This window comes from Euleptes europaea, chromosome 13 (genome assembly GCF_029931775.1).
Source record: "Euleptes europaea isolate rEulEur1 chromosome 13, rEulEur1.hap1, whole genome shotgun sequence".
Lineage (NCBI taxonomy): Eukaryota > Metazoa > Chordata > Lepidosauria > Squamata > Sphaerodactylidae > Euleptes > Euleptes europaea.
In genome coordinates, this window is record NC_079324.1 from 61,682,822 (window position 1) to 61,702,934 (window position 20,113).

General features: G+C 41.9%; 1 protein-coding gene across 2 annotated transcripts; it reads right to left on the minus strand.

Annotated features, from left to right (window-relative positions):
- Positions 1-347: 347 nt before the first annotated feature.
- Positions 348-17,422, minus strand: ZCCHC8 (zinc finger CCHC-type containing 8). Of its 2 annotated transcripts, XM_056859753.1 has the most exons (14): positions 17,248-17,422; positions 14,897-14,939; positions 14,064-14,138; positions 12,526-12,631; positions 11,823-11,900; positions 11,211-11,314; positions 10,401-10,466; positions 8,442-8,502; positions 7,883-8,025; positions 7,330-7,472; positions 5,749-5,873; positions 4,092-4,175; positions 2,419-2,533; positions 348-1,191 (listed from the first exon to the last, which is right to left on the minus strand). In XM_056859753.1, the coding sequence occupies exons 1-14, from the start codon at positions 17,420-17,422 to the stop codon at positions 371-373; spliced, it is 2,139 nt and encodes a 712-aa protein (XP_056715731.1). In that variant the 3' UTR covers positions 348-370. The 2 variants fall into 2 exon arrangements, with proteins under 2 accessions (XP_056715731.1, XP_056715730.1); XM_056859752.1 differs by lacking the exon at positions 17,248-17,422 and having other exon boundaries at positions 7,336-7,472; positions 14,897-14,963.
- Positions 17,423-20,113: the final 2,691 nt, after the last annotated feature.

The window sequence follows — 20,113 nt, forward strand, 5'->3', positions numbered from 1 at the left end:
ATCTACAGGATGAGCCGCTCAACATGGAAAGCGCAGGCTTCGTTTACACAGCACAGACAAAAAACCCACTGTTGCTGCTGAAACTCACAAGTCAAAAGAGAGCATTTAAGATTAACAGATATTTGGAGCACATTTCCTGACGCATCAGTGAATGTAACACATGTGGACTAACTCACTCAGTAACTTGTCTATGAGTGGAAACGTTTGTCTTCAGTGGAAGCCCTGTTTGCTGGACTCTGAAAAACCATTTACGGAAGAACAAAGCAGTAGTGTTCTCAGGTGACTGTAAGGAAATACAGAGGAGCGTCTCATGTTAATGGACAGACTTGGTTTCTCTCCTGTGCAACACTGTGCTGCAACAGCAGGGCAGTTAAGAGGCGTCCTTCTTGTTCTTCTGCTGGTTCCTGGGAGAGTTCTTTAACACACTTCTTATTCGTAGGTAAATCCCAGTTGATTCAGCCATATTTTCAAATTCAAAAGGTGTTATCCCGGCAGCAAACTTGCTCATGTCAGGGACGGGGCTAGCATTTGTAGACGACCCTTGCGTATTGGTGACCATAGGAGAGCTGCCACCATCTACCCCTTGGCTCACTTCACACACAGAGATGGAGGGGCAGTTCTCAGCTGAGCCTTCTTCAGAATCCATCTGACTGGGTGGCTCTTCTCCTCCTCCTGTTAAGTCAACCATTTCGTCAGCCAAACTCTGTTTCTCTTCGGACTGCTCTGCTTTGGGTATAGGCTTGCTATTTTCTGAGGATTCAGGCCAGGCATCCAATACCTTAAGCGCTGTGCTCTCTGGAAGAATGTCTGGCTCAATTCTAAGTGGTGATGACGCCACGGAGTTTCCTGTTAAAGGAGTTTCCGTGGGGATTTCAGAGTCACTATTTGCACTGTCTGCCTGCTCGAGGGCTGCCCAAATGAGACGCTGCTGCTCCTCAAGCTCTTCCAGGGTCAGTGTTTCTTCATTCTCTATTCTCACTGAAACAGAATCATTGAGAGTACTCAAAGTGTCTTCTGGAAGAGGTGGAGGTGTGGAAGGAGGTGGCTGAGGAGGGGTGAAGTTGGGGGGAGTGCAGGGAGGGGTACCTCGGGGCAAAGGGGGAGGAGTTGCATTCAGCGGAGACCCAGGAGGCAGTGGAGGCTGGAACTGGAAGCTATCGTAAGCTGGAGAACCCTGCAGCATTTCTAAATCTGGAATGATGGAAAGGTACATTTTAGTAATAGATTTATGCAACCTACATGCCATTTTAATATAAAGCAATTAAAGCATCTTAAAAACCAAACTACCAACAAAGGCAATGGAATAAAAATGGATTAAAACTACCAATGACAATCACACTCAAAACTGTACACAACAGCAGCAGATCTGGAGCATTTAAACAATCACAGACCAAATGCTTGACGAAACAAAACTCTTTCCGCATGCTGCAAGTGAGGCAAGAAGAGAGGGCATCATCTCCAAGCCACCAAATTGTATAACATTTGTGTTGCTACTGAAAGGATCTTGCATCTGCCCGAGATGGTACTCTGAGCGGAGTCACACTGGCAGATTTTAGGAAAAAGGAAGGTCATCTGTATGGACGCCGATGATTCGTCCTCAGTAACTTAAGCCCAGACCATATAAATTTTTAAATGCTAAAATCTTAGACTGAGTCCAGAAACAGATCAGTAACCAGGAAGTGTTTAGAGAACAGGAGTTGTATGTTGTTTTCTGCTTATTCTTGAAAGTATATTTAGAAAATTTCTGGATCACTATTCCAATTCTGAAAAGCAAACATCCAGCAGTATTTTGGATTAACTGAAGTTTCTGGACTGTCTTCAAAGACAAGGTCGCAGAATGGATTACAGTAGTCTAATCTGGATGACAGTGGTCATGACCACGGAGCTTCCAGCAGATACATCTGGCAAATCGGCTGAAGATGACAGAAAAGCACCCCTTGCTGCTTTGGTTAGAGTCTATAAGACCACAAGCCTTGGATTACGGATACAGTTGCCAGATTCTGTGCAGCTAGTAGTCTACTGTAGTTCTGAATTAATTCAATTAATTACATTTGCTATTTTTATATCATCCATGTAACTTTTTATGTTAACATTTCTGGTACTGCACGTATTTTTGTGCTAGCCTTTTACCATAATAAATCATTCATTCATTAGCAAAGCTGGATCTAGGAGCTCCCCCAAAGTACGAACCTGATTCTTGAGGGAATACATAATCCCATTCAGAACAGGCTTTCGATTCATTCCTACTTAGCTCTGCTCTTCTTCAAACAATGTTTCAATTGGGTTTTAACAGGTGGCAAGGGCTCAGATAAAATTGAATGATTTTTAAAAATCTGATGGCCAGGTAAGCAAGGTGAACTTTTAAAATCTTTGTTCTATGAGTTATGTATTTCTATCAGATTTTTGAAAAGAATATACCAGAATCCATCTCCATATCAGCTGATGATACTTCAACATTGTTTCTCTTCTGCCTTTTTTGATTATGAGCGCTCTGGTGAGGTGAAGGCCTTTTATTGCTGGACTTTGGACTTGCCTGAGGAAGGATCAGAAAGCAGTATAAGAAATTAGAATATTCAGGCGTGCAGTGTGAATAAAGTTGTATGTGTTCCTCCTGGGTTGTAGCCAGGGGGAAACAAAGCCATAGCAACCTGGTCCCCTGAGGAATATTCTAGACACCTCCTCATCAGTTTTCATTTGCTTTAAATAAAATAAGCTTCTAGTCCTTTAATTTACATGTAACTAGTATTCATTCCCACCTTTGGGAATGCATTTTTGGCCAATTAAAGTAAAGGTATCAGGATGACTGACAAGCATTCAGGTGCTTACTTTAAAATGCAGTAATATATTAAACACTTTTCATAAAGCAAAATTAAAACTTTAAACATATGTAGGGAGTGCATTATCTCCACACCAGCCAAGAAGCTCACTGGGTAACTTTGGACCAGTCACTCTCACAACCTGAACTTTTTAGTTCAAGGAGCAGGAGATATTGCATCCCACTTTTCCGCCCAATTAGGGCCTTCGACGTGGCAAAAAAAGACATTCAAATCCATTTAAAAACAAGACATATATATGTAACAACAACAAAACAAAATTTGCAACAAATCTAGACATCTCCTATGGGGGGGTCATTCTACTGTGTGACTTTTCTTCGCCGCTCAACTGAAGGGGCTGGTGATACCCTAGAAAGCTCTAAATGGCTGCAGCACAGCCTGCCTTCGCTATTATTATTAGTCTCTCTCCATGGGACAAGGCAGATTAAAGGTATGCTAAAAAATTAAGTCAGTCACTAAGTGGATTACAAAATACGATAACATTTGAATCTAACAGCAAAGATTCCTGATAAGACAAAACAATGTAACTGGGCTAGGATTGCAGGACAGAGGAAAGAACCAAGCATAACATGTGCAAACATACCTGTTTAAGGCAACTAGACAATCTGTGATTACCTAGCATCTTTAAGACCAATATGGGAGAACACCTTCTTAAGTTTACCATCTATGCATTAAATCCAGACCTCAAGAGTATGCACCGTGACACTCTTGGAAAATGTTCCTCAACATTGGAATTCTCCTCCCTTAAAAATGAGTCTTTTGGAAGCAGTGCAAGAACTTTCTATTCCAATTAGATTTGGTGGCAAGATTGATGAAAACGAAATGCATGAGTGGTCAACATACTGCTACCTGCCCAGGACTCTAACTTGTTCATATTAATCTAAAGCAGGCAGAACAGGAAATGGAAGGAGGTTCCTCCAATGTCAGCAGACATTTTGCAACCTAATATGATTAGCCTTACCTACACGGGGCAAGCGGGAAGAATACCCTACTCTCCAGAACACCTTCTGCCACCCAGTGGGGAATAACATTTTAAACAAAGTAAGATTGAATCGATATTAGATCTGGCAGAATGCATCAATTGGTTTATCAGAACTTCACATATCCCTCACATCGATGTATTCTGAACTCAAAACAACAGAATTTCATGGGGTGGGGGGAGGGAATAGAGGCAAGAATACTTCTACTAACTGGAAACATCAACACACACACACACACACACACACACATTTTACTTGCACATTTAAATGTATTTACCGAACGATAAGTAGAAAGATAGTGGGCAAAGATATCTTTCTGCTGGGATGGTTGCATGGGTATAGAGCCAAACATCCGCCATTCCTGCAGCAAAAGAAATGAAGGACATGGAGGCATTCAACAAACAAGACTATCTTAATTGTTTGACATATTATCACAAAGCTTTTTTACACATGTTCAGCAACACCAAAAGCCAAAGTATAAAATAGTCTGCGGGGGGGGGGGGGGGTTCACTATAGGAACTTCTGCCACTTAAGATTCTCTGGGTGCTTTTGCTATCCTTTCCACCATTAGCTTGGGAGCCCCAGACAAGCTACATCTAAATTCATGAAGGGTGCACAGAAACACAACCTTTGTAGACTGTACTATATTGCCCTCTTTAGCAAACCTGGCAACCTGCTAGACTCTGCTGTGTTTCTTACAAGTATACAGAACAATGGCTGGACAATGCTCTTCTCTACCTCCAAAACTGCAAATGTATGCAAGTTAGAGACCTATAAAGCACTTTTAAATTGGTTTCTACTGCTGAAACATGTTAAAGGAAATAAATCTGGATTTAAAATGAATACCAGTTTTTTCTACTAGCAAGTAGTAAGTCCAGCAAAATGCACAAGTTTATAAAAACTAAGAAATGAATTTAAACGAAAGCATGATTCTCAAATGTGGTATTATCTTTACCCTAGCGAGAAAAGCTACGACTACAGCTGAACATCAAGAAAACAAAAGTAATGACTACAGGAGAATTACACAACTTTAAGGTTGACAATGAGGAAATTGAAATTGTTCAAGACTTTCTATTCCTTGGGTCCACCATCAACCAAAAGGGAGACTGCAGCCAAGAAATCTCAGAAGGAGATTGAGACTAGCAAGGGCAGCCATGAAGGAGCTAGAAAAGATTTTGAAGTGTAAGGATGTGTCACTGGCCACCAAGACTAGATTAATTCATGCCATCGTATTTCCTGTTACTATGTATGGGTGTGAAAACTGGACAGTGAAGAAAGCTGACAGGAAGAAAATAGATTCCTTTGAAAGGTGGTGTTGGAGGAGAGTGTTACGGATACCATAGACTGCCAAAAAAACAAATCAGAGCGTTATAGATCAAATCAAGCTTGAACTGACCCTAGAAGCTAAAATGACTAAACTGAGGCTATCGTATTTTGGTCACATCATGAGACAACAAGAGTCACTGGAAAAGACAGTGGGCAGCTAGGAAAATAGGAAGAACCAGCAAGAGATGGATGGACTCAATAAAGGAAGCCACAGCCCTCAGTTTGCAAGATCTGAGCAAGGCTGTCAAAAATAGGACATTTTGGAGGACACTGATTCATAGGGTATCCATGAGTCGGAAGCAACTTGACGGCACTTAACACACACACAGCTAGAAAAGCAGATAACAAAACACTTAATTTGTAGCTAACAAGGGGCTGGGATCCAAAGAATTCAGAAACGTCAACAGGACTGCGTGTGCAATTTCCCCCTTCTTTGAAGAGCATTGCTGTTATCACAAACTGCTTTGGAAACTCCTTTTCAGTTGCTCAAGAGCAGAACACAAGGCGAAGAAAACCGCAACTGCGCAGCACCCTTAGGTGTCTAGAAATGTCGGGCTGTTCTTTGAATCCTGGCCGATATCACAATTGCACATCTCTCTGGTACTTACATCTGTGACTCCACTTGGTGTGGATATATTAAAACCTGGATAGTTTATCAACTTGGAGACATCATAAGAGACACACCGATTCCGTTGATAGGATTCTTCCTCCTCAGCTTCCCCACCAGGAAATGCTAGAACAAAGAATAACCAATGTTGTTGGTGCAAAAGTATTTCATGCATACAACAGCCAGCTTCTTGTACTGCTAAATCACATCAACAAAAGCGCTAGCATGCCTGAATTCTGCAACCTTTTGAATACAAAGGAAAAAAGCCCCATATAACTCATCAAGGAAGAATGGGCCTTTTCCTATTGCCCCACGTAGACATGGTCTGCTTAATGCCAGGCACAGATACCCAAGGAAGAAATGGTTAATAGTTAGCTGGCAATTAACAACAACAAGAAGAGTTGGTTTGTATATGCCGACTTTCTCTACCACTTAAGGCAGAATCAAACTGGCTTACAATCACCTTCCCTTCCCCTCCCCACAACAGAAATACTGTGAGGTAGTTGGGGCTGAGAGAGCTGTGACTAGCCCAAGGTCACCCAGCTGGCTTCATGTGTAGGAGTGGGGAAACAAATCCAGTTCACCAGATTAGCCTCCGCCACTCATGTGGAGGAAAGAGGAATCAAACCCAGTTCTCCAGATCAGAGTCGACCGCTCCAAACCACTGCTCTTAACCACTACACCATGCTGGAGGAAATTCCTGAGCGCAAACAGAGCAAAAGATGACAACATCTACCACAGGCAAGAGAGATTTATGGTCAGCAGACACCCCCCCCTCACTAAACTCTATTCCAACAGATATTCATTGACAAAGTTAGCTTTCCTGATGCATTTCATTGTGACTCAAGTTTTAAAAAACCTCATCATTTTCAATTCTCTGACGTTAAATGTGCAAAACTTCCAATTGTAGCTTTCTCTCTTTTGTAACTAGAAATAATAGCAAAACATGAATTATATTTGATGGATGGAGAGAATGTGCCATCACCACATCCAGAAATTATTACTATAAACAATAAAGAGAATTCCAGGAATTCTATAAAGAGGGTCAGTAGGTGGACACAAATGAGAATGATACACTGATGCTGTTAGATTAATAGACTAAGATCTGGGAAACCCAGATTTGAATCTCTGCTTTCCCATGGAAGCTTGTTGGGTGACTTTGGGCCAGTCTCTCACACACAGCCTAACCTACCTCTCAGGTTTGTTGTGAGGATAAAATGGAGAGAGGAAAAATGTGGAATATAAATTAAGTAAATAAAATAAATAAATAATGGTTCCAGATTCTATCCAGCCAGTTTTGAGTAGACAGAAAAGAATCTTCTTACATGTCCACTGTGCTGACAGCTGGCAAAGTCCTGGAGTAGATGTTAAGATTTACAGGAGACACAGGGTTGTGGCAGAGCTTAGAGAATGCATACCTTTTGATTAGGACTAATAGGGGAAGTTTGTTTATTCTCATTATTGCAACTTTCAGAGCTACGCTCTATATCCTAAACTCACAATGGCTCCGGAAACTTGTCCTGGCTCTGGAAAATGAATTGTAAGTTATGTAAACTAAATCACATCTCACCACTCATTTCACCTTTACCATCGTAGAGAGTTAGCCCAGATTTTTCCATTTCAGCCTCTTTAAGCCAACCTGGGGGGTAACCCAGCTCCCGCATCCGATATATAAAGGGAGGAAGATTGTTGTCTGTGACGCCAAGCGCATCCTGAAGTTCATCACTACAATAAGGAGGGGGAAAAATCCTGTAAGGGGTACGGAGACACAACACCGCTATGTGACACTGTCTTGAACTGCCAGCATTTAAGGAAACACACAAAAAGGGCTGTACACTTTGTACCCTGGGAATAACATGGTAATGACTAAAGGACACACTGAAATTGTAACATGCTGGAGAACTGTGCCCATTTTGAGTAGCTTTTCTAACTTGGGGGACAGGGTGTGTAGATGGGCCCAAAATCTGTCTCCCATCCTCAAGCTGTCCTCCGAAATTATTGCTCATAGCACAAGCTCTCTTCATACGGAATTTATCTAATTTACGTTTGCAGAATAATTTGCTTCATTTCATTAACGAAGGAGTCAGTACTAAGCTACGGAAGACAGTGTGTTTATTCAGTGGGAGAAATGTTACCTAATTATTCCTGGTATGAATCTTCCAAACCTTTCTTCAGTTTCTTCGGCATGGTACCGCTGTTGGAAGTTTTGGTTGCCTGCTTCCCCACAAGCCTCCATGAACTGTTTTCTTTTTTCATTTATACGGGCAGCATTTCGTGGCTGAAACACAGTTGAGGAAAAAAATCAAGAAAACACCAATTTCCAAGTCTCATACACAATTCTTTTGGACTGACCTACAGCATGTACAAATGTATTCCTGATTGACTGGTAGCTATAGTTTTAGTAAAATCTTGTTAATGTTCCTTCCATAACATGTTTCAGATTCCCCTGAGGAAGCTACAGGTGAAATGTGTGTGGAGATTTTTCAGTATCCACTTTCCCACTGAATCATCGGCATTTGGGCTTGCCTTCTTTCATCTTGGTGAGCGGTGCAGCCCTCCTGTTTTCCTGTTAGCTATACTGAATCATCTTTAAAGCTGGTGCTACCAAATTTACCCAATTTAGCTGTAACTTCTTATCAGCTTGTTTTTGGTAAATACAAACAATTCTCGTGACAAGACGGTGGAATATTTTACCTGTGGACAATCTTTCATTTGATGGTCTTCACATCCGCAGTTGAAGCAGTGAGGCTTTGGCCTGGTTTGTAAGAGCATCAACAAATTTACAAGGCAACTCTAATGTAAGCTTGTTAAATGTGTAATTACTGCACAGAGGTTCAATGGCCTTCCAAAAATCCTTCAGTCCATGTTACGTAACAGCTCAAGCCAATGACAAAACATGACACAGCAAAGGAGTGCTTAAGATTAACAATGCAATTCTGTGCAGAGTTACTCCAGTCCAAGTCCATTAAAACTAATGGGCTGACACTGAAGTAACTCCACACAAGCTTGCAGTGGAAGCATACCGACAGCTATGCTGTCATTCGTATCGCAACGTCACACCAGATTGACAGGCTGATGCAGCTGCACGAGTTTGAAGTCTGGATGTAGGGAACAAAAGTACGCCTTTAATTTAAATTTCTGTTCAACAGCAAACTTCAATAATCTAATGCTACATCTCGGCCCACGTTCACAGAATTTGACCAAGATAGAATAAGAGATATGATAAAAACTACCAAATGGAAAGATACAGCTGCATGTATAACATGCTTTTTTTGTGTGATGCTATAAACAAACTGGCTTATACAAACAGCATTACCATTTAGCATTAGAAGAGAAAGATGTTTTCCCCCTCCTCCTCAACTATTTATTTTACTTATTTAGGATAATTCCAAGCTGCCTTCTTCACAGTCCTGCTCAAGGCAGCTTGCAAATAAAACAATATTTTTTAAAAAAGAAGCCATGAAGACATCAACAGCATAAAAACCAACCACAAAACAAAAGCAAAAATTTCTTAACTAAGAAGTTGTTGTCGGGCTTCAATAACACCGTTTTGTTTTTCCAAAATACTTGAGAAGCACCTTCTTTCTCTCGGCTATTTCTACGCCACCAAAGCAGCTTATAATTAAGCCACGATATTTCTATTTGAAGACATCATCCATGCATCATTCCCCTTCCCACCAACTGATATAATTTCAGGATTTTATTTTAACCTCATTTTTATCAAATTAAGGTACTGGCTCAATCTACTTCACAGTATCCTCCTCAAGCATTGATATACTTCATTCCTGTGGCACATTCAGAAAACCATTCCTCTGGCAGGATTTTATTTGCTGACATTTCTAGCTAATGAACTGATTGTTGTGAGAGAAGTCTGAGAAGATGAAAGAGATGGGCAGCCCATTCCTAAAGGGGGACTGAAATGCCCACAGATGTCGGCGTAGGGCAACTTATGTCAGTTCCCTTGGACTGCTGCGGTAGCACACCTCGGATGCTGGTGTGGCCTCCAGCCAGAGTATCTCCCCACACCAGCGTCCGGGGGTGTGCCCAGGGTGGAGCTGCCTTTAGGCAGCTTCCTAACCGCTTTCGGACTCTAAAAACGCCATTTCGCAGGCGTTGAGATGTGCCTGCAAAATTGTGACGCAGCTCCATAGAACTGAATGGGGAGTTCCAAGAGGTTTTAAGAATACAATCAATTTTATTTCTTTTTTCGGCTTGCTGCACGGCTGTGCCACCTCTGGCGGCCACAGAACCACCCACCCCCCACTCAAGAATGGGGTCTAAGACTGCAACCTCAAGAGCTACTTCAGAGGAACCAAGCCCAATGGCTTCCAAGTGCCCACTAGGATTTTGAGGGGGTTTTCCTTTCAGAATATAACCTCTCTCTCTCTCACTCACACCATAATACCATGCCATATCACAAAGTGTTTTAGAAACATCCCTCCATTTAAAAAGTGGAAAGTCACATGTACAACCCCAAATCTCCTACTGTGCACAGGGAGCTAAACTGCATGGTTCTTAGGAACCTGGCCACATTTGCAGTTGCCCCATTATGTACAATGGAAACATTTTACATTACGAATATAACACAAGCTTTACTCCGCTGTAAATCATTTACTAACCACAATACAATTCAGATTTAAGAGAAATACAAACCTTTTAGGCTTCACTTGTATCTCTTGTCCATCTAGAGAAATAATCTGCGTGAAAACTTGCTGGTATCTTAAGAGTTCAATAAGGAATTGCCATTGTATGAAGCAGAATGGATTTTCTTTTCACATGCTTGTAACTTTAGCTCAAAGATTTTCGCAGAATATAAACTCAAAATCAACGTTAACAAGATGGTGAGATTCTGCTTGAAAACAGGGCTCTGCCCGTCTTTAAAACAGGGGTCCCCAATGTGGTGTCCATGGGCGCCTGCCAACACCTTTTCAGGCGCCTGCCAATTAATTTTAGGAAGAGGCAGGGCAAGGTAGGGCTTTTTCCCAGCAAGGCTTCTGATTGGCTGTGCAGATTTTTTTACATGTTGCTTTGGCAGCAGGTGCCATTACAGCACAAGGATTTCCAGTTTCTGAAGTTAAGCTGTGGCAATCATTTTGTGGCTGGCTTCGCCGCCTGTGGCAGCCATTTTGTGGCTGGCTCACTATGCTGTGTCAGAATTCCAAACATGCCTGCAGGCTCAAAAAGGTTGGGAAACCCCGCTTTAAGCAATGCTGCCTCTTTCTAGAGGAGGTTAATCCGACAAACATGTCTTGTTGCCAGCCTTACCCTGCTTTTTTTCCAGAAATGCAACATCAAGCAGCATTTTTAAGTACCACATGAAATCTATTGCTTCTGGTGGATGGATTTTTCAGTAAAAGAGTAGGCTTCAGAGGACATCCAAAAATATACAGAATAAATCCCACTCGTTTTAGCACTGATGGCATTAAGTAGCAGTATTAATGCAAATTTAACTAAATAGGATACTTGGGTACTTCCCATCCATCTGTGAGCTGAGGGTTTTCATTTAATATGGGTTGCCCCAGTTTATCAAGACAAAAATTGGTAAAATAGAACACACTCCCTATAACCTGTAGAAAGAGTCAGAAAGGGTCAGTATTTTATCAGACTGAAAGACAACACTGATAAGGTTTGTATCTTTTTTGGCTAAAGCCGTAATAATCGATCTATCGATCTATCGGCTAAAGCCTATCTATTTTTTGCTAAAGCCATAATAATCGATCTATTGTATTAAAGCCGTAATAATCAATCAATCAATCTATCAATCTATCAATCTATCTATCTATCACGTTTAAAAATGTACTTAAGTATTTAACAAATCTCTATTCTGATATAATTAAGTACATTAAAAGAATGGTTCTCAAGTTTAAGGACTGGCAAATATGGTCTTACATCCCCCATGTTATGCCCAGCCAATTATTATGAGGCATGATGTTCCCAAAGTTAGATATAGCTGACTGCTATAATTAAGGGTAATGATAACGACATGGCTATTTATAGATCTGATAATTTTCTAGTGCCACTGGAGGAAACTCTAAGACTCATACATGTGCATCACAAAACATAAAAGTAACTTACACTAAAAGCTTCCTTCATTTTTTGGGATGGATTTGGGCTTGTTGTTTTACAGTCCTCTTCCAGCACAAAACTAGAGGGCTGAGAAGAAAAAGAAGTCACAGCTTGCAAAACTGAGGTCACACTTCTCAGGCAGGGAGGTGCAGGATTCTGTCTATTCTCCTTTGCTGCCCTTATGCCTTAACTCCCTTCCCAGTACAGCTACCGGTGCCAACCCTCTCTCTTTTTCTTCAAATCCCAGGTCAAAGTAGCAATGTCTCCCAACACTTATGTGAACAGGGAAGGCCCTTTTGTACATGGGAGCTTTCTGTAAACACTGGAGAGCACGTGGAGCTCCAAATCAGCGAGTCTCCAATGTGTTGTACCAAACTGAAGAGAATTACTAGATGATTTAAGGTGCTCCAAACAGGATGTCTGATTCTCCTAAATGACAGGATGCTTTGAAGCAGCAATGTCACTTTGTGCATTGTTTTAACAAACAGAAGTGGTCACACGACAAATTAACACATTGCAATGGGCAATTTTGACAAATCAATCATACCAAAGGAAACAAATCATTCAGAAAAGAAAATGTGCATTTTTTATTCTTTTAGGGAGACACGATATACTAGAATTAGTCTACTTAACAGCAACTTCACAAAACAAGGCAAACCTAGAAAACATATTTCAATCACTACATTTATACATACATAAAATATAAAAATACCTGTGGCTTAACATTGAAGAATGTCTTGTCAGCTTCAGCTCTCTGTTGTTCCTCATATCTTTGAACTAAACTAGATATGAAATCCTCTATTTCTTGATGATATTGCCTGCACAAGAGATTATGGGAATAGATAAGACTGCCCTGGTCATTTGTAAAACCCTACATGAAATGACAAAAATGTGCATCTCAGATAATTCTTTTCTACATGAATAACACTGAGGACTTTATTCTGTAAATTCCTTTTGTGAATCATAAAGAAGAGTTTGTACATCTAACCTCTACAAAGATGTGTATGCATCTGTATTATCCAATGTGTTTATAGCATTACAGAAATTCTCCCTTCTACGTTGAACGGAGTTGTGGTATTCCAGGAGGGGTGGGGGATCCCACTAAACTCTAAAATGATGCCCACAGACTTGAGAAACCAGATACAAACCAATGAAAAGTCAAGATTTTGAATTTAAATCTGATTTGCACAAAGAAAAAAAGTGTAAGTCCTGCATACAAGCATCTCAGGCCTCTATCTAATACTCATTTGAAATTGAATCAGCAGATGTCTATCAGACATGTAGCCTTGCTGTTTAAATAAAGAACCATGCAGGCAATGCCATTTTTTAAAGCCACACACTATCATTAATGCACAATATCTTGCGTACAATATTTCTGTCGATACGGACTTGATAATTGGGGGGCCAGGAACTAGTCAGTCATCACAGGCGCTGGGAGTCGGCACCTCCATCTACCCAGTCACCTCTAGATAATTTGGCATTCCATTTTTATGCTCTTTAACTACCTTAAATTTAAAAAAATTCCTTGGTTCCCAAATTTAGGAATATTAACTGCTTTACTCAATAACTATTAGCTTTTGCTTCAAGAAAATTCCAAGGTCCTTAGCTAATACACCCCCAAAAACATTCAATACAATGAGTAAAAGTTTTGGATTGTTGGCTACTTCATGTTTCTGGGTGTGGCGGAAATTAGAGTAAAGTAGGAGCATGACACTATAGGAGAAGGAGCAGAAGTGAATAGAACAAATTCGCAACCCTGGAAACAAATACACTGTCATTGACTGCACAAACACTTCATTTAATTGTAATTTTTTAACACTTTTAATGATTACGTTAGTATGCACCACTGTTTAGGAATTAAACAGAATCCCCACAGGAAACTTTATTTCAATCACCCTACCCTGCGAGAAATCAGGCCGGCTGTCAATAATCTCTCACCTTGAAATAATCATTATAGGAGAAGCCTTCAACCTTTTTAGATCCAGAATACCAATCTGCAACATGAGGTTTGTTTTTCATACATTTATCAGATATACTTCTCTCTTTACTTTTTTTCTTCTTTCACTTCCCAACAGTCTCCCTCCTTTTAACCCCCCCACCCACACAAATAAATGGAAGTGCTGCAACTGGTGAGAGCTCTCTTGGGTTGGGTGCAGCAGATATGGGTCTTGACCGACTAGCTGAAATCCACTGGTCTATAGTGCACACCAAACCAGAAATTCTGAAAAAGCCAAAGTAAAACGCACTTACTTTGAAATAGTATTGTTCATAAATAAAATCTGTAACAAAGGCCCATCATGTTTAGAGTCATCCACTTTAAGTCCACTAAAAAAAGAAATACAACATTAAATTTAAAGTAGAACAAGATTTACCAAATGCCTTTGGTGTTGCTGAGTACACACTATACTGCAACAAAGTTCAACGCAGCCATCTTATTTTCCATTGATGCTAAATCTTTTTTTTTAAAAAACAGCATGCTAAGAATAGCTTACAATAGTAAAATCCCCATTTATTGCTGTTTAATATCAGTGAGAAATTTAATTAGCAGATTTATATCTTCCCTGCTTTAAAAACGGAACCAGCAACCAGCACAAGAAAACATAATTAAAAAATCTAACAATAAAACCTCAAGAAAGCTAAAATAATAAGATTCTCTCAAAAGCCTTCAGAAATAAGTATTTTTCAAATTACACTGGAAGGCCTGTAGAGGTGGGGATGATTCTGGAGAAGGAGTTCCACAAGCAGGAGCTCAGATTTTTACACCCCCACCCAAAACAAATTCAGCCAGGATGGGTTCCCATATCAAGACTTCTCAGAAACCCAAGCATGCTGTGCTGAGTTCAGTGCTTTTGCTTAACAACGCTGAAGAAACGACTGCTCCTTTAGTAACCATTTAATAAACACAAAGGGAAGGTAATTCAATCATAACTTTTATTGTTACACATCCAAGAAACAGGGAGTGCCAAAAGCAATCTGGGATCTGCCCAAGCATTTGTTGTGTCCAAAGTAGCCCTCTGCATCCTAGTTATCATGTCTCTATTAACCCACAAAGTATCTTTGAAAAACTTAGCATTTAAACGTACCTTGGTCGTGTCAGTATTTTCAGTTTTCTTCTGAGTTCAAGATGTTAAAAATTCGTTAAGGAATTTAATGTTACACTCTTGCTAGAGAACGAAATGTTTGAAACAATCACCACAACCCCTGACTGGCATTTGCATCCAGTAATCATTAGAATCAGAGCTCCAGATGTAAACATAATATAAACATAGCATTGAAGGAGCAGAAAAGCAGCAAAAATGTCAATTTTTTCCACCATTCTTCAGGCCACCTAATTATATGACCAATGCTCATTAAGGCATTAAATGAGGGAAGGGGTATTGAGAAGAGGTCTGTAAGAAAGCAAGATTAAATACAGGCCTTTTCAAACTCTTAAGGCCATGCCATTATAGAGCTGTACACAACTGACAACCTCGGTGAGTGCTGGATAAAGTTTTAAATAAATAAAAGTTATCTTGCAATCTTGTTGATGTAAGAACGAGATTCCCCTTCATTAGATAGTTTTTGGATCTGATCTTATCTTTCAATTCAATAGTTACATAAGAGACCCATATTCAACCAATGCTGCTCTCCCTATTCTAATGGCCATGCCATGATGAGGTTCAGAGTACTTCATGAGGTTCAGAGTACTAACAACAGTCTTGTAAAGTAGGCCAATCTTATTATCTGCACTTTGCTGATCAGGAAGGGCTAGAAGAATACAGCTTGCCTAAGTGAGCTTCGGTAGAGATGACAATTGAACCCGGAACATCTTGCATCTCAGCTCATTCATTCTCTTAGGCACTATAATACACCTTAAGGAGGAGTAGATTCACAGCACCAAGGTCCACTTAGAACTATATCTAAAAAAGCACATGCTCTTAAAATGCACTGCTTTGGGGAGGGGGTTGAATTGTTTGTTTACTCCCTGCTTTTCTCCCCAAGGGGGCCCAAAGCAGTTATACAACATTGCTCTTTTAGAAACATGGAGGAAAGAACAATGTCCCCATGAGGTTGGTTAGGCTACGAGATTGTGACTGGCCTTGGCAGAACAGGGATTTGAACCTGGATCTCCCACATCCTAGTCTGAAACTAACCACTACAGCACACTGTTTTGAGCGTGTGGGAAACCCAGGTTCAAATCCCTGTTCTGCCATGGCCTGTTGGTTTTACTACAGAACCTTCTGGAGCAACAAAAAACTACTCAGCACCATCCTCTATATGACAGCCCTTCAAATACTTGAAGATAGTTATCATATCCCATCTCAGTCGTCTCTTCTCCAGGCTAAACATACCCAGCTCCTTCGACCTTTCCTCATTGGACTTGGTCTCCAGACCCCTCACCATCTTTGTTGCCCTCCTCTGGACACGTTCCAGCTTGTCTACCTCCTTCTTAAATTGTGGTGTCCAAACCTGAACACAATAAGAACATAAGAAAAGCCTTGCTGGATCAGACCCGGGCCCATCAATTCCAGCAGTCTGTTCACACAGTGGCCAACCAGGGGCCTCTAGGAAGCCCCCAAACAAGACGACTGCAGCAGCACCATCCTGCCTGTGTTCCACAGCACCAAAGATAATAGGCATGCTCCTCTGATCCTGGAGAAAATAGGTATGCAACATGACTAGTATCCATTTTGACTAGTAGCCATGAATACTCCTCTCCTTCATGAACATGTCCACTCCCCTCTTAAAGCCTTCCAAGTTGGCAGCCATCCCCACATCCCGGGCTAGGGAGTTCCACAATTTAATTACGCCTTGTGTGAAGAAATACTTATTTTTGTGTTTTGAATCTCTCACCCTCCAGCTTCCGCAGATGACCCCGCACTCCAGCATTATGAGAGGGGGAGAAAAGCTTCTCCTTGTCCACTCTCTCCACACCATGCATAGTTTTATAGACCTCTATCATGTCTCCCCTGAACCAGGCTAAACAGCCCTAAGCGTTTACTCTGAACACATACTGAGGACCCAGTGCACACACACACACACACACACAAAGACGATTACAGAGGCCTGTGGACACTGCACGTGCCCCTGTGGAAGAAGGGCTCCAGCCCACAAACGTTTATGCGGGGATAAAAACATGAGCTACAACCACTTAAGGCGGCAAGACGCCCAGGGCGATGAAGAGTGAAAACAACATGAACAGCAGGAGGGAGAGTGAGAGGGACTCCGGCGGGGAAAGTCTGGCAGAGGCGTCAGGGAGATGCCGTCTCCCTTCACCCCCAGCCGTCGCCGAAAAGGCGGGGGAAGAGGAGCGGGACTGAAGGCGGGACGGAGCCGAGGAAGGGGCCAGGCGAGGCGGGCGGGCGGGCCGGCCCCCCACCCCGCGCCGCCCGGCGAGCGAGCGAGCGGCAACTGATCCCGCCTAGGCCAGGCCCGGCCCGGCCCGGGAGGATATTCTCGGCCTGCAGCTCCCTCACGGTCTCCTGGCACTCCCGCAGCCGCTCGCGCAACTCCTCCGTCTCCTCGTCGAAGCGGGTGTGGAGCGGCTGCGCGGCCGGCGCCGCCGCGGGCTCGTCCGCGTCCAACTGCTCGAAGAGCTCGCGGTCGCCGAAGTCCACCTCAGCCGCCATTGTCGGGCGGGTAGAGGAAGTGCGTAGCCGGCTAACCAGCAGGCCGCGAGAGAGGATGACGGCGGCGGCGGCGGCGGGGCGAACCGGAGAGGTCGGCGAAGGAGCCTCAGGAAGGGAAACGGGCCTAGGCTTTCGAGCGAGGTCTTCACGCCTACGGTCGCCTCAGAAACTACAGCTCCCAAAATGCAGCGGGACAAGACCGTGCTAATCCCTGCATGGGCCCCAGGGAGCATTCCGTGATGGGATTTGTAGTTCAATTTGTGCAGAGGCTAGGGTCACGCTGTTCTCCGGAACAGAGCTGCATGCTGGGATAGGTAGTTTAAAATATGGCGGAACAAACAAAAAAACCCCACCCTGGTTTCGTTTCCTACTATATATACATTTTCTAGGTGTACATTTTTGCTAAGCTCTGTGAACCTAAGAAGCTTAAAAAATGAATTAACAACTTGCAGTTAACATTGTCAATGTTTAGTCTGTATTGTCACAAATAGCAAAGGTTGCCCACAGCCGTCTTGGCCCACAGAACAATTACCAGTCATCTAACACCTTTTATTAGAACCATCCAAAATATCACAAGACATTGTGCAAGCTTTCAACTCCTTCAAAATTCTATCAGGACAGAAAAACAGCTTGAGCAGTCTTATAACAAAACACAATCTTCATTGAATTAGTGCTTTTTTCTTTTTGGCCTTGAAGTCACATCTGACTTAGGAGTGACACCTGGTGGGGTTTTCAAGCCAAGAGATGTTCAGAGGTGGTTTACCATTGCCTATTTCTGTATCACAACCCTGGTATCCCTTGGAGGTCTCCCATCCAACCCAGGGCCGACCCAGCTTAGCTTCTGAGATCTGACAAGATCAAGCTAGCCTGGGCTGTTTCTTGAAAAATCAAGCAGACTCCCACCTGCTTATACTGGAATAAATGGTTTAATCTTTAAGGTGCCACTAGACTCCTGTTTTATTTGAGCTAGGATGATCTAACAGGTTTCAAACCATTGTCAAGCTACCTGTAAAACAGCAGTACTTAACAAGGTGCCAAGTTCATACTTGCAGGTACTGAGAGGTAGATTTTTGCTCAATTCACTTTCACGTTTCACCAGTTCATTCCAAAGAACCAGCACTTAGGCAAAAGGTTGACTGTGCCATCTCAGCAGCTTTTCCCCCCAACCTGAAATACATATTAAATATAAACCAGCCTGAAGATAAGTGGCCAAGAAGGGACACTACACAAGTAGTTTCCATGGCTTTGCTCATATGTTATCCTCTAAGTGTCTCCAGCAAGACAGGATACTATACAACCAACACACAGAAAAATTAGGTAAAGCATCTTGATATTTCTAGAAAGAAAAGGCAACATGTTAAATTCCAAACACAAGTTTACCAAGCAGTGTTTTCTATAAAAACACTGGCTAAGTTTGCAGAAGCCATCTCAAGTGAAAATCACACCAAACCTGACAGATTTAATGGAAGAAAATCCCCACATCAAGGTATTAATGAGAAAAGTGTCAAATCCCAACCATACTTATTTTTACAGCCCTTCAGTTCTTTAGTGGTGGGCTTCTCAAATTTCAGTCTCCCATCACCAGAAAGGAAAGAGAAATAACTCATCTTCATGCACATCTGTACACCATTTTTAAAAATCAAAATTCCCTGTGCTGTCCATCTGTTTCTGAATGTTAGCTATTATTGACAATGGAAATGTTTCCCAAGGGAGAAAGAAGGCTGGGGAAAATCCTATTGGGCTAATAATTTTCTTAACAATTCTCTCATTAAATATCTGCTACCTAGAAGTAATTTACACACATTTTGCTTTTCTTGGTTTTATTAATATGTTCAATGGTATACAGCAACGTTTTTAAAAATCCCAACCAAGAACTCCTTTAGACCACCTACACAGTCTAGCCCTGGATACCCTTAGGGAGATGCCCCATACAATGGTGTCTCAATATACAGAAGTTACAGCTACAAACGTTACTACTTTTGAGGCACTGATGCTGGGCAACTTCTAGTCATTACAGTGTGCACGAGTACAATTCTGCTTAAAAATAATTTTTAAAATGTAGAAACTGGGCAGCATGAGTGTTTTGGATCCAGGGAAGGCCTTGGACTCTATGCCCAATCGTTGGCCCTCCGGAGTAACTGGTTGGCCACTGTGAAAGACAGGATGCTGGACTAGATGAACCACTGGTCTGATCCAGCAGGGCTCTTCTTGCTCTTACATGCGTAACATCCCAGTATACAGATATCAACACCGCATAAAAGTGTACAGGGAAGCAGTTATGCTACTGCAAGAGAAAAGAGTGACTGGAGTAGCTGAGGGCAATCTGCTTTTCTCACTTTGCATAACACTTTCTATCATCAGATATTCCTGTTAGAGACTAGGCTCAGAACTGCTACATTACTTACCGAGCCTCCCCCTTAATTTGCTTGGGCAGGTTGAAGCTGGTCAAATATGAAACAAGTTTTTTTTCTGCTGCCTCGAGCAGGGCACTGGAGAGGCAGCATAAAACATTTCTAAATAAATCAAATCTCTGCTGTCCCAGACCCAAATAACAGGAGTACCATACCACCCAGGTCGATATTCTTTGGACCTGAGTGCAGGGAATTAATACTCAGCTAGAAAAAACAGGAGGGAGGATAGCCAAGTTTACCAGGCTAAATCTTATAGACAGTAGGGACTGGACATGTTTCC